The sequence below is a fragment of the Aulonocara sp. 'chitande type north' Nkhata Bay genome, linkage group LG17 (genome assembly GCF_057382095.1).
Source record: "Aulonocara sp. 'chitande type north' Nkhata Bay isolate Kocher_YH1m ecotype deep benthic linkage group LG17, A_spYH_male_GT1.1, whole genome shotgun sequence".
NCBI classification, from domain to species: Eukaryota; Metazoa; Chordata; class Actinopteri; order Cichliformes; family Cichlidae; genus Aulonocara; species Aulonocara sp. 'chitande type north' Nkhata Bay.
Window position 1 is genome coordinate 22,017,779 of NC_141360.1, and position 15,183 is coordinate 22,032,961.

At 40.9% G+C, this 15,183-nt stretch overlaps 1 protein-coding gene across 2 annotated transcripts in view; it reads right to left on the minus strand.

The window, feature by feature from the left end:
• Positions 1–2,120: 2,120 nt before the first annotated feature.
• The window catches only part of LOC147310071 (SLIT-ROBO Rho GTPase-activating protein 1-like), a 40,660-nt gene continuing 27,597 nt past the window's right edge, over positions 2,121–15,183 (minus strand). Inside the window, exons 11-23 of one of the 2 annotated variants that reach the window (XM_086268777.1) lie at positions 14,847–14,931; positions 14,721–14,748; positions 14,576–14,609; positions 13,540–13,600; positions 12,235–12,312; positions 12,006–12,140; positions 10,810–10,915; positions 8,773–8,997; positions 7,603–7,682; positions 7,066–7,246; positions 5,508–5,639; positions 4,462–4,795; positions 2,121–2,954 (exon numbers count right to left, since the gene is read on the minus strand). In XM_086268777.1, the coding sequence (XP_086124903.1) occupies positions 2,493–2,954; positions 4,462–4,795; positions 5,508–5,639; positions 7,066–7,246; positions 7,603–7,682; positions 8,773–8,997; positions 10,810–10,915; positions 12,006–12,140; positions 12,235–12,312; positions 13,540–13,600; positions 14,576–14,609; positions 14,721–14,748; positions 14,847–14,931 (1,941 nt within the window). In that variant the 3' untranslated portion in view covers positions 2,121–2,492. Of the gene's footprint in view, positions 2,955–4,461; positions 4,796–5,507; positions 5,640–7,044; positions 7,247–7,602; positions 7,683–8,772; positions 8,998–10,809; positions 10,916–12,005; positions 12,141–12,234; positions 12,313–13,539; positions 13,601–14,575; positions 14,610–14,720; positions 14,749–14,846; positions 14,932–15,183 lie in introns of both variants that reach the window. The other variant, XM_086268776.1, reaches the window with a different exon arrangement.

Genomic DNA, 15,183 nt, shown 5'->3' on the forward strand with positions numbered 1-15,183 from the left:
CTGTGCGTGTCAGAGTTCGGTGATTTTTATCTCAAAGGTTTGCGTGCTTATACAGACATCCAGAACCCTTTCAGCAGCGCTCCAGACCTCGGGGGAAAGCAGTGTTGTGGAAATATTCACTAGTGGGGATAGTCACAAAGCTTTCTTCATTATGAATTAGCGATACATGTTTTTATTGAACATTTGAAGATAAAACAACACAAACTCTTGTAGAGGACATAAACTCAGAGATAGAAACAATAAGGAGCAGGAGCATCTAGTTCACGTAGCGCTGCCGCAAAAACCTAGACAGCTCAGTAGCCAGCGCAACAAATTCTGGATCCTTGGGTCTTAGTTAGCAGTTAGCATTAGCAGCACACGCTGTGAAAGGGCCTTTATGCTGCGCACTGTAACTCACAGCAATGGTCCCGGATCAGCCCTGATTTTTGTGAAACTAATCCTAAAGTAATAATGGTATTTCTAACCATTGATATACCAAAACTTTATCCTTTCAACAGCTACCGAAAGTTAAGGGACCTAGCTTGTATGAGCCTTATGGGATATATAGTGGACTTCAGCACTAAGCAGGAGAGGAACTACCAGACCCCCGTCATCAACGAGTGCCCAGTGGAGAGAGTGGACAGCTTCAAATACCTCGGAGTTCACATCACGCAGGACCTGTCATGGTCCTGTCACATCAACACCGTGGTGAAAAAGGCCCGACAGCGTCTCTACCACCTCAGACGCTTGAGAGACTTCCAACTGCCCTCCAAGGTGCTCAGGAACTTTACTCGTGCACCATAGAGAGCATCCTGGCGGGAAACATCTTAACCTGGTTCGGGAACAGCACCATGCAGGACAGACGAGCTCTACAGAGGGTTGTGCGGTCAGCTGAGCGCACCATCCGCTCCGAGCTCCCTGACCTGCACTCAATCTACAGCAGGCGGTGCTGGACCAAGGCCAGGAAGATCGTGAAGGACCTCAGCCATCCCAACAACAGACTGATAACACGGAGATTTGCCGTGTTAATGCGGTTATGGCGTTAACATCTAACGCTGACAGCACGAAATTAATGTTTCAAGAATACATCTGAAATACTCTTTTGAGCATACAGTTAAAATCTTCAGGATAAAGCTTAAATTTCAAGTTCGAAATTTAATGTAATTCAGTCCAGCTTTATATTGTAAGGGAAGGACCCCACAATAATCAAATAAACTGAGAATAAACTGGTAATACTAATTTTCAGAGTTAAAGTAGAAATATTGAGAATAAAATGTTGAGAATAAACTCAAACGTTTTCCATAATCAATGGGAAATACTGTTTAGAATAAATAGAAGCTCCTTAGACTACGATGACCTGACTAAGAACCTTAAAGTTGAGTATCAGAATAAAACTGTCGGTCTACAGAACACCTCACGTAGATTACGTCACACTTACGAAGCATTTTCAGTCACTCTGAAGTTTTTCTCTTATAGCTCACAAACACTTCATCACCTTTCGACTCTATTCCCAAAATTTAAAAAATAAACATAATTTTTTTTCTTAACTTGGCGTTGATGCTCCTTGATACACACTTACAACCACTCACAAACACACAGCAACAAAATCGTACAACCACCCCACCCCCTACCCGTCCCAGAAAAAGCTCTAACCAAACTCCACCACTCACTCCACCACCCTGTTTGAATGAAGCTCCGGTCTGGGCATGAGGTTCCCCCGTCTGAAAACACAAGATGGCTGTTAAAAAGTTTAGCGAGCTGCCGCCGCGGCTCGCCGAACATTCAATAGATGGCTGAACAGTCGTTAAAATACAGGAAACATTCATTAAGTAGCTGGACGTTGGTTAAATAAGTTTTCTTTCACTGACGACCTCAGGAGGCGTTTTCGTGGTTTTGAGGTGCAAGTGAGCTTAGCAGCTGAACCGAGTGAAAAAATTAAAAAAATAAATTATAAAGTCCTGCAGACGTTGTTGAACCATCGTTTGCCGCGTCCTCTTCCCAATCGAGTCGCTTGTCCTGGATACAGCATCCAATCGTGTTCGTTTCTTTTTTTTCCTTTTTTTTCTGGCAACAGTCACATCACTTAAACTACAGTTTTACTGGAGCTGAACTACACTCCCCAACTCCCCCCACACCCCCCACGCGTCTCTCTCTCTCTCTCTCTCTCTGATTACGATCTCACACAGGAAGCCCCGCCCACGCTCGTACTTGCATCTCCGCATCAGCAGTTCTTTTAGCTAACCTTTGATAAATGCTTCGATACATGGAGAAAGTAAACCCCTACACACCAAGAGAGTACACACCAACCTGACAACACATAAATATCATGGCATATCATATCATAAGTCATGTCATATATTATATTTTATTACTACATTAAAAGCCTTTTTCGTCTTTCCTACCATTTCTACCCTCATGTTGATTATAAACATTAAGCAGTACCCTGATCTCCTCTTCTGGCCCATTTTTGGCCCGGGTAGGCCTGATTCGGCCTCTTATTGGCCTGGTTTGGCTCACATGGTGCAGGATTTGTCCAGTGGCGGGGGTAGAGGCGGGGTGCTGCTTTTAGGTGGAACCATAGGTTTGGGTCTCAGGGCAGGTGGTCGCAGCGGAGCCCCGATGCGAGCGGCTGCCACCGGCTTGAAGGAACCCAGAGCGTCAGGGGATGGGTTGGCAGGTCTGGGAGGTCCAGATGGAGGTCCAGGAAGTGGACTGATGGGGCTCAGAGGACTCAGGGGGCTTGGGGTGCCTGGGGTACCGGGCGTCCCGGGAGTTCCGGGGGTGCCGGGGGTTCCCGGTGTGCCTGGTGTGCTTGGGGTGCTGTGCGGGCTGGGAGACTCGGAGGAGCAGGTGGTGATGGGGCCGTTCTTTATCTGCTCCAGGGTGTCCAGGACCACGTCGGGGGCTGGACGGCAGCCCTGTCGCTCCAACTGCCTCAACTCCCCCAAAGCCACACTCACGGTCTCCTCGATGTCCTGCAGGCGGAGAGGATGATTGAAGAATAAGTTAACAGTTTTAAATGAATCCATTCACACATCAAGTTAGATTTTGGTTCCTTGGATGATTCTTCAAAAATTAATACATGTATATTTTAGGGGACCTATTACGTTCTTTTCCAGCTCCATCTATTATTCCTGGAAAGTAGCTTTTCCATATTCAGAGCTTAAAATAATCCTTACTTATCTTATCCTCTCTTAGGCTTGTAAAAGTAATTTAATTTTGACAAATCAGTTAATTCTAATTTAACTTATGATTATTAAAACGAGAAAAATCAAGATGCAGCTGTTATTGTGCTGCAGTAATGTTCTTGTTTCCTTTATCTGCCAAAAAACGTATTCATTCAATTTAGCACAGTTCATTTAAATCAACTTAATTAAAAAGACAATTTATTTGAAAGTTTAATAAATCCACATTTTTCCAGAGTGTGAGTAATCATGGTAAAAGTAATTATCTCAGTATTGGCCAGAGAAAATGACTTTTTACTCTGAAACAAACCATTTTACCTCCTCTCCTTTAAATGTGCTTTTTTCACTATTGGCTGCCCCTCACAAACAGAGCTAAGAGTACAAAAAACTGTCTGAATGAGAGTGTTGTATTAAAAGCCAAACACACACTCACAGTTTGGAAGGTAGAGTCTTAAGTCGAACTGTATCTTTCTGTAGTAAATCATGAAAACCTCTGACTGAATCTTGAGACAAATAACGTAACAGATAAGATTTTACTTTTTTAAAAATAACGCATGATTTATCACTTTCTGGAACCTGTCGGTGTTCTGACTTAACATGGAAGCATTTCGACCTCAAAGAAGACCCCCATTCACTTTCGCCTCCAGATTAAAACGGCCCCTAATGATGTCATACAGAGCAAGAGTAGAAAAAAAACTGCCTGAACCAGAGTGTTTCGTTCACAAGGATTGCTTCGCATACGAGGACCTCATGATTTGAATTTTGTCTAAATATTAGAGAAATTAAGAAACAGCAAACTTTTTGAAGGAGTAAAAAAATCCAAGTAAAATTTCTAGAAAACTGAAACCACAAATTTAGAGCTACTAAAGAATTTATAGCGTGTCACAAGAAGGACCAGTTTGAAGCAATTCGATATAAAATCCCTTAAAGCTTTTTTATTTTTTTGCTGTCCAGAACTGGGTTGTATTTTCTCCCACTGGCGACACTGTGAGAAGCATGGAGCTCACTCAAGAGGCGTTGTGGTACTACTGTGATTAAAATGGATGTGTCATTGTTGCTGTTCAGATTTGGCAGAGTCGTAGCTGAGAATTTTTAGAGTCTGATACCATCAGTGTCACTTGCTCACTGATATATAAAAGTGTTACTCAACCGTGGATTTAGGATTTCAATCAGAGATAGTTAGGTGAATTTCTGCTGTCTGTTTTCAGATCCCCCTCCAGTCTGGTGACACCTGCATGCAATGAAAACAAAGATTTTTTTCAATATTCATCTCACGTTACATGTTTTCTAGGCGTACCTGTGCCAGCGCGTCGGGGTCGAGAGCTCGGGATCGATGGGAGTCTCCAAAGCCATGCTGCCCGCTGTTGGAGCGTCGTATAGGTGTGTCCTCCGGCCTCCGCAGAGAATCGTGTCGGCTGACCGTCATGGTCACAGCTGCAGAGCGGCGGCGGCGCTCCGGGCTGTCTAGGGGCGGGGTCAAGCCCTGGCCCCGTCCTAGCAGCAGGTCCCTGGGGCTGAAGTGACCCGTCACCGGAGGAGAACTGCGCTCCATCACGCCTCCGTTCCCGTGGTTGTCGTTAGAGCGACAGAGGGGGCGGCGGAATAAACCATCAGTTCGCTTCCTCCTGTGGCTGTCAACAGGAAGTGTAAACAGCATTAACTCAGGTAGAATGAAACAAATCATATTCAGCAACTACTGAACTACATGCTATCTTCCCTTTGGAGAACCCGCAAGCTCGTCTCTGCTTGTACCAAAGCTTCTCTCATGTTATTTTTAAACTCAAATAATTAAACAGCTTTGTGGATTTTATAAATTCAGCTACTTATATGAAATACTTAAGTGACGCTTCAAGTTTTCGAGTTTTACAAAAGTCCAGTTTGTATAAATCTTTACGTAACTGCAGATGAACCAGGAAATCATGGAAATGCTCCCATTTTTATTATACACATTAGCAGCCGATAGGTGATGGCGTTAGGTGTGGGGGTTTTGTGTTTGTTTGTTTTTAAAAGAGTCCAACATAAAAAACACAAAATTTTATGCAAAGTGTTAGAAAGCTTTCGGTCTAAGAAGCATGTCCACATAATCACACTGGTACTGAAGGCTTTTTAAGCCTCTTGCACAGATTAACTTAGCCACACTTGGGCTGCCTTCCTTGACGTGTTGTGAGGAATGACTACGAATAAAATAAAAGGTGTCTGGAGTCTGCAGATGGGGAAACTGGTCACATGAGAACAGCTGTGACACCAGCGTGATGAGATCCGCAGGTATTTTTAGAGGTGAGAGAACAGGATGGGCTTAAAACACGCCGCAGAAAATCCTCCCAGGTGTCTTACATGACAGACCTGTTGTAGGTCTCTGGAGGTCTCATGTCGGTCGGGGAGCTCAGCTCGCTCCTAGACCGCTTATCGTCGGTGCTGCTGCTTCCTCCGTCGCTGTCGGCTTTCTGACTGAGTGTGTCTGACATGGCGTCGGCCCTGAAGACACAGACTCTCAATCAGGAAAAATCACTCTGGAAACTGGAGAGCTGAACTAGCACAGCGCACCAATCATCAATTAACTGATCAATAGTATGTGGTTAGTGACTGCCTCGGCCCAATCAGTCTGTTAATCAACAAGGTGTACAATCCAGTGAGCGGCAATCCAGACAAATCCATCACTGCAGCTCTTCAATGAGGCCATCGAGCCACTTATGCTAACAAGAACTTCTACAAAGAAAGATTTCAACTCAAAACTACGACTAAACTTAACCGTTTACACACACAATGCATCCCCTTTGTTCTTGCTCTTGTATTGGAAAACTGAAGATAAAAACTAGGTAAATACGAATATTAAAAATGCAAATAAGACACTAAACATCTGTCTATGTATATCTATACACATATGTCCATATAAATTGATATCTATGGAAAACAGAAATACTTATACTAAAATAAAGCTTGAACCAAACTGAAATATTTTGAAAAATATTTTGAAAAATGCTTGAGTAAAATTAAACTTTGCAAATAGTTTATGCTGTGATAACATTACACTGTAATTTTATAAAATGTGAAACGGAAGTGAAGGCTAAATTATGTCTAGGAAATATGTAGGAAATAAAAATAATTATACTATTTTTTGTAATTTTTTCCAATCATCTCATGTGGTATAATATACATGTTACATCGTGACGATGCGGCACAAAGAAATGCAAATGAATTTAAAATGCTCTTGTTCACGTAGACGCTGTATATAAACCCCCAAATTCTCAATGTAATGTTTTTATATCAGAATATTATAAATTATTACGCGAATAAAAAAATGAAACAAAAATGAATCAAGTGTTAAAAAATTTAATGCCCTTTCCTTTCTTCCTCATTCTGATCCTGTCTACATGCCTAATCTCTACATGCTAAATGCACTGAGCTGCTGTTGTGTGATTGGCTGATTAGACATCTGCATTAACAAACTGTGGAACAGTTGCGTGTGTATTTATAAAAACAATTCTGGTCACATTTAAGATGTAGCCACACAAAAAACCCCTGAATGCATTGGCATTATTATCCTGTAATTTAGCAAAATCATTAAAAAGTAGATAAACAGTACAACATATGCAATTCTGAATACTGGCATGAACTCAATAAACGACAACAGTTTTTGTAATTTATAAACGATATTTTGCAGTTTTATGAGGACGCAAACCAAAAAGAAGCATCATTTCAGAAGCCTGCAATCAGGAAAAAAATCAAATACATTTGTTTAAGTGAAAAAACACAAACTGAAAATCATTGTTTTCTAAACATTTTAGCACATTTAATGATGAACTTTGATTATTTTATGGATTCGAGTATTTTCAGACTGTGCTGCAGCTTTTTTAACTTTGTGTTTTTGATGTGTACAAACCATCTCGGGCTGTGCACTCGCCTGTCCTTCACCACGATGTACTGATGAGGCACCAGGCCGTGGTTGCCGTTGTGCCGGCCCTCCCACCAGTCATGTGACGCGCGCTGGAAGAGCTGTAGGGAGGCTCCCTTCTTGAAGGAGAGCTCGCGGCCCGACCGGCCCACGTAGTCGAACCTCGCCACCGCCTCCACAGCTTCACCCTCTGCCAAAGAGACAGAGAGAGAAAAGAGGAGGAGGTGAAGATAAGAGCCAAACATCGAACTGCAGGTGAACCTGAACTTGTCAATCAACAGTCCCTTAGGCTTTGTTCCGCCCACCGCTCCACCAATCAGAAAAGAGCTTTAAAAAGAGTCTTTTCTATTAATTCAGATGGAGAGATGGGGAGGAGGGAGGGGAGGCTGGGTGGGGTGTGGATGAAAGGAGGGAAGGAGAGTGGTGGTAGTGTCTCCATGGCTGCTGTTGCCGTAGCAACCACTCTCCAGCACCACCACCACCACCACGAGGGAGTACGAGTATGGGAGTGTGGGCGATTGCGTGAAGGTCAGGGGTCATGCGTACCCTCGTCGCTGGTCTGGGTCTCGGTGCCGGCGTCGGGCTCGGCCTCCTCCAACGCTCCCGGCTCGCTGAACGGACTCTCGCTGTGGGAAGAAGAAGCAGCAGATTGACACACACCCGTCCATTCAGTGTGGGAACAAAGGGAGAAACACGCACAGCAGGAGGCGAGCCCGCTCATTGGAGTCTGAGGACGTTTACGGCTACAGTAGAATGTCAAGATTCAGAAGATGGTGGGAAAAGAGAAGCTGTAGGAGGTTTCCCACAGCAGAAGGATTACTGTCTGCTCCAACACCTCGTGTTCCTGACAGGCTGCCAGGTGTCTGCTCAAACTAACAGCTCAATTTATTCAAAGGCCCCACCCTGCAGTTAACCTTTATTTATATACATTAAACACCATTAAAAGAATGCAGAATTTCCTATAAGAAGTTCCTCTTTGCAGTACATGTAGTGATATACATAGATCTACTGCTGAGTTACTGTGACAGTAAAGGAAATCTAAAATGTTCTGGTTCAGGTTTTGCAGGGTGTTTCTTTCTTTGCCCTTTTAAGGAGCTCTGAAGTATTTTCCTCTGTTTAAAATAGCTTAAAGAGTTATCAACGCAAGCTGAACCACAGCCAGACTGTACTTTGGTGTCATTTTTACTTCCAGCAGCAGTGGGACATAAGGTAAAGCCTGTGGAAATGAAGGAAAGCTAAAAAGAACTATTAGACATTAAACAACTGCACACATCTGGAGACATCTCTACACACCCAGTGGAAAAAAAAAATCTGCCCCCTTGTGGTGAAAGCTTTAGTTAAATCCTGCAGAGGTTCATTACAGAAGGTACCTTTAAGAAGATTTGTTGTGTTTATTCTTGATGAACATCAGAATTATTGATGTCCCCGTGAAGTGCGGGTCATACTGCATGATATCAATGTGTGATTTATTTCTGCATTTTGAATTAAAGGTGAAATACCAGGGAACACGTGGTTGAAACTGTCAAAGTAAGAATTTACCAAAATATCAGAAATGAAACAGTTAATCTGAAAACATTAAAATATAAAAACAAAATTCAAGGCTGGCGAAGAAATGGGCATATAGAGGTCTTAAATCCTGTTTTGTTTTGTTATTAATAACATAAATGAATTTAATTTCCAACAGAGCGTAATAAAGGATAACATCCTGATGCTCACCAGTACTGGTCTCCAGTCATACACTTCTCATACACTGGGCCGGGCATCTCCTTGGTGTCGGGGAAGATGTTGTCATGGTGCAGGATGACCGTTTTGATGACCTCATTTACGTGTGCCTGGCAGGCCACCTGGTCCAGGGTCTCCGGTGTCGGCAGTAGGGTGGGGCCGAACACAATGGCCAGGTTTCCAGCATCCATCATGTTCTCATCGTTGTACTGGGAAAGGCTGCAGAAACGTGGGCAATGTGGCCAAACTTTACTTGTTTACAATTAAACTGTTAATTATCAAAACTGAGAGAAACACTGAATTTAGAAATTTAAAAAGTATGACTCCTTTATTAATGTTTCACTGTACACATGTGTCTAAATATTAGAAATATGGCTCTGAGGAGCAGTGAGGAAAAAGAAAAGTGAGCACTAAAAAGACTGTAAACAATTTTCCTCATCTGTCTTAAACTGACATTATTTTTATGGAGTCTAGTTTGAGAAGTAAAGGGAACTATAATTTTCCCTGAAATAAAATATCAAATCTTGCTTAAATAATAACTGTTTAAAATGAGACTTTACTAAAATAATTGCCAATTAAACTTCTGTCGATTAAGTGATTGATCACCATTTCGCTCTAATTGAGACCTACAGTGGCACAACAGTAGGTTTCTCACGTAACCATGGTTCTCTGATACTTAATAACAACATAAAATCGTGATTTTTTTTCTGACTTTTTAATCAATAAAAGTTTTCTTCTTTTTGTCTGAATAACAGTTCACACCTTAAAATACCGAATATACCTTCAGATAAGACAAAGAAAAACCACAAATGTTTTTGTTTGGTATTGCATTTTAAGCATTTTTGATGCTTAACTATGACTCACCAGATTAATTATGCAAAAGTCAGTTTTACACTTCTGTGTTGTTTGCTGGTTTCAAAAGGTGACAAAGCAATTTGTAGGTTTTGATTCATACACAAGACTGTAATGGAGAATACAATCTCTATGCTTTTTATTTATTTTTTAAATGGAGTCTGGTTTGAGAAGACAGCGTAAGAGTTCAGAAGTTAGTAGATTACTTACATAAAAGATTAAATAATAATTAAATAATTAAAGATTAGTTATTGATGTAACCACAGTTCTATGAAGTTTTATGAAAAATAATAAAATGATAAATTAAAATGAAACATAAATGTTTCTGAACTTCGAAGCAGCAGCCCCGAAACCTCAGAAATATGTAATTTATGATCACATGAGATTTATTAGGTTACTGCTTTATTTTTATTATTATTACTTGCTATGTTCTTTGCATTAATTTATAAAGTTTTGTAATTTTTTAGGCTTTGAAAACCTATAAAATAAATGCATCCAATGAATTTTTATAATTATTTTTAATTTAAAAAGGAAAAAAATCCTGTATTTTCTGAATTATTTTATTAAAGAATATTCTAATATCACCAAAAAGGTCCTAATATTGTTACTCTCTGCATGTTTTTTAACGTTCTCTCTTCTACTATGAAACCATGCAGCAAATTTCCTGCAAACTATGACTCCACAGCTCTTTATGTGATGCTCTGCTTTGCCTTATTATTTTAAAAAAGCTTGCCTCAATACAATATAAATACACTTCTAAAGCTAAAAGTCTGTATTCAATAAACTCTGGCATTTTTCCATTATTGCAGCTTTCATTTCAAATAGTGATTGAAATATCTTCTCTGCGCTCGACCGTGAAGCTCCTGGTTTAATAACACTGAAGCTGAATGCATTTCAGAGCCCTGCTAATAAACACACCAGTACATCACTCGCCTGGTACATCGCACCAGCTCATCACACTTCCTGTTCACACCTCCTGCCTCTCCATGCTGCTCTCTCATTCTATATTTATTTGAGAGGCTGCAGAAACAAAATGAGCTGTGTTTTATCATCTATACAAGTGTGCACTTCGAACCCTTTTCACTACAGGAGAGGCATCTCCCCACCCAGCTGGGAAAACACAAAAATGGGCAATTATCATAAATGTGAGGGCCCGGTTTTGTATAAGTGGATACTCACTGGTTCAGGAAGGCGAACAGGTAGCGCATCACCACCAGCGTCGCCCTTGGGACACCCAGCAGGATCTTACGGATACACTGCGCTCGCTCGTACAGGTTTTCTATCCCTGCAGCAGGAAAATGCACATAATCTAAAGTCATTATGAGTCCCTGAGACATCACGAGGTGTCTGTAACACGATGACACATCCTGAAACACGCCAGTCGGTGCCGCAGAAAGGGAAGCAGGCAGCTCCATGTCTCTGCTGTGGAGGGGATGGGTTTCAAAGAGACAAAGAGACACTAACGAGAAACAAAGACGAGGAAACCGAGAGGGAAAGTGACTGCGTGTGGGCTGAATAGATAGACAGAGATTCATGCTGAGCTTCACCGCAGCAGATGGAAGCTGCACAAACGGTTCAGACTCAAGTGTTAAAGCAAATGAAAGTCGAGCTTCACAGACAATCACTTGATTTGAACATTTCACTGGGACACAAATAACCAACTGTTGGATCTTTTCACATTTCACTGCATCTACACCACCCAAGTTAGTTGGAGCTCTGCATAACTTCATCCACTATGTAGCTTGTATAGGTTATACTTGTTCGCCATGTGCAACAAGTATATGCTAGCATCTAGCAACTAGTGCATGTCATCTAGTGTTATGAAGGTCCATCCCAAGCTCTTTCAGGATTTTTTTAACTAAAAGAGGGACATTGTCAATAGCACTTTAATAGTGCTTAATGAAAGTGCTTTAATTAAGCACTTTTTATAGGTAAAAAGTGCTTAATTAAAACTTTACATTTTTAATTAACCTCCTGTTAGGAGTGATAGTTGGTCATATTTTCCCATGCTTTCTCCTAAAAACACTGCCTGCTTCATCAGTGAGAATGATAATGTGGTTAAGCTATATTTGACAAGAGTTGAACGCCATTAAGTGGCAAAAACACACTGAAATTTGACCAAAGTTCAGTCAAGAGAACATCCAAAATGAGCCCATCCACAGGACAAGGTCAGTGGTTTGGATTATTTGCTATGAAAAAGTCCCGATCCTTAACTTAATATAAACATCCTAATATTAATATCAAATCTTTGTGATTCTTTTCTGAATCGTTAACATATTCGGTGGATTTTTGGTTGCTCTGTGATCAAACCATTTCTTTTACATTATTTTTCTGTTTTTATCATGAATGATTCAGTCTGTCTATGCAGTACTTACTGACGCAGGAGATGAGGTCATTGAACCTGTCCTTGGGAAACAAAGGGTTCTCCAAACCCCTGAAGTAGAGCTTCAACACTCCAGCCACAGAATTAATGTCATGGTTGCTTTCCTCGTCAATCAGCGGATCGTTACCTGCATGAGAGGCAGAAGAGAGAAATCCTCAAATACAAGTTTGCCGGCGTACTTATCACATGACAGTCGAGTTACCTTCCCGTTGACCTCTCACCTCTTTCAAACGAGTTCTTGATGTCATTGACCTCCACTTGTGATCCTGATACCCGGAATATGCCTTGATGCTGAAGACCTGTTGGGAACAGCAGAGGGATGGAGGTTGCACATAGTCACAGTCTAAGCCTAGCAGATCTGTCCCAAATGCTGAGAAACAAACGTTGACATAAGTTGTAGTATGAACACTTGCTAGTTTTTTATGGCGAAGTGCCAAAGACTGATTTATATATTGATTTAACAAGATAAAGTACTAATCAATGCATGAATCTTGTAGTTCATATGCCTACTGACCACTGACCACATAGAAATTGTAGTTGATAACAGAGGGATGCTAGTAGCTAGCTTCAAAAGCTATTTATTAGCCATGTGACACCAATGCCTTGGAAGCAATGCCTAGTTGATAGTATTGGATTGCTAGGGACTAGAGTAACATTCTGCCAAAAACTGGTGTTAGTTAGGATTGTAGTTCTTAATCTAGAATTGGTAGCTGCCAACTTGGGCTACTAGGTGCTATCCTAAGGATCTAATGATGAGTTACATCAGTTGCATATTCAGTGGGCGGCCAAGAAGTCACTGCTGAATAAACAACACAATCACAATGTCTATGAACTCTTGGGTTGGACTGTTTCGTGCATTTCATAGGCAGACAAAAAGAGCTTTTATTCATGGTCTCTATCTGTTATTTTGCTATTGATTACTTAAAATGTAAAATATATCACGATATGAATATTTGAGTACATTTTATTTTACATGCCACCAAAAGTACATTGTAGAACACACCATGTTGAGTATGAGGCTAAATTCAGTTTTATAGCATAATTACAAAAAAATGATTATCAGCTGCAGCTTGGGAATGACTGAATTAAAATGAAATCACTGTTTTGTACTTGTTCAGCTGTCAGGGGCTGGCTGTGATGCAGTTTTGTTGTTTGCAGAATGAAGAGAGTGAAAGGATGCCAACACGAGAGTTTGACAGTTAAGATTTAGGCGGCTTTATGTGATCAACAAAAAAGGATTTAACTGCCTCCTGCAGCACCGTTCACAATGTCCCTCTTTTAGTTTATAAGTGTAAAACACCTCTGGACAGCCCACAAATACACGCAACAACATTTCTGAACCAAAATTATAGCTGATGGAAAGCAGGAAGAAGGACTGCAGTACATTAAATTCATACCTTCCAGTCGTTTTCTTTGCTGTAACTAACAAACGCTTCATCCCTTTCTCTAATTTAGCCCTTCATCTGTCAGCATCAGCCACTACAGCATTTATTTCACATTGTTTAAAGCTGAAAAGTGACACTCACCATGTAGGTTGATGTAGCGGATGCAGCTCTCCACAAGCAAGGGTATGGCTTTGGTTGAATCCTACAAAAACGCAATTGGAGTGCAGAGTATTTTTAATTTTGTTATATTTATAAGATTCTTGAAGATCTTTTTCATGTACATTAATGTATTATGTGTAGACAGGTTGTGGACATGCACCAATCAACAGACATGCAAAAACATTACATTTATATGGTATATCCCTTGATTATGAGATTAATGGCTCACCATAGCAGAAAAGAGAATTGTGGTGTAAATTGCTTTATTATTGTAAAACTCGCGGGGTGGCTGTAGCTCAGGTGGCAGAGCAGGTCAGCCACTAATCAGAAAGTTGGTGGTTCGATCCCAGGCTGCCTGCTGGCTGCATGCCGAATATCCTTGGGCAAGATACTAACCCCATGTTTTCCTACTGGGTAGCTTGCCATCACCAGTGTGTGAATGGGCGGATGACTGAACGTGTAAAGCGCTTTGGGGTCCTTAGGGATTGAGTAAAGCGCTATACAAATGCAGGCCATTTACTAACATGTTTATGTTTGAAATGTAGTTTTTGCTGTGTTACATTAATACACTGATATTACTACTAATGTTTTATGATCGATATTGTGTGTGCAGCTTCACTGTCCTGCTATCTTTTAAGCCAACAATTGATCAAAAAGTATGCATAAAAAGTTCAAGAAGTTATCTTTCCTGCCCCGAGTAATGTCTGACATGGTGCAGGTGCAGGGACGGGTAATACTATGGGTAAATGAATCCTAAAAATGAGTCATTATTGCTTCTTAAGCTTGCTGTTCTGAGGGCAACATTAATACACTTTCATTGCATTGTAGATGACAACCTTATTTATATTGCTAATATTTCTGCTTATTGGTTACACTCCTCTGGGCTTTCAAATCCAAATTGTAGCCTTTGACAAATTAGCAGATTGCGCTGCTGATATCTTGCACTGACTACTGTTGAGGAGAACATGAACCCCCCACCTCCCCAAATCCTCAAAACCTGGATGAGGTCAAACTTTACCTGGTGCTTGCTGTGGGAGTTCTTCCGCCCACGGCTGAAACACGTACAAAAAGGAGAAAGAAAGCAAAAGATGAGAGTTTTAGAGAGCCAAAGCACAGCAAAGAGATACAACACTTATTATCGATGCGACAGGAAAGCACCTTACCTTGTAGTCAGCAGTTCAGCTTTGTATCCTGCAAGAAAAAAAGGAGAAGATTTAAAAGTGAAGAAATGCTGATCAGAGTCTGTCTGACAAAGTACAAGACTAAAGAAGACTGAGAGAGACTCTTACCCTCTGCCAACGCTTTCTTTAATATATCGTGTTTAGCCTGAAGTTTGGAAATAAGATTACTTCCCTCCAGGTACTCGCGGAATTTCTGAATATAGGAAATCACATAAATGACAAACACAAAGGCTAAATTATACAAACTAAAATAAAGTATGAGTATGCAGAATGCAGTGATTACAATACACACTGTACATTAGTGCAAGTAAAGCAGCTAAAAGCACAATGAACTTCACATTGAATCATCTAGTAAGCGAATGTAGAGACACCACCAGAAGATAGACGAATCTGAAATTTAAAAAATGTCATAAATTAATAAAAAAAAGCAGGACAGCATTTTGTG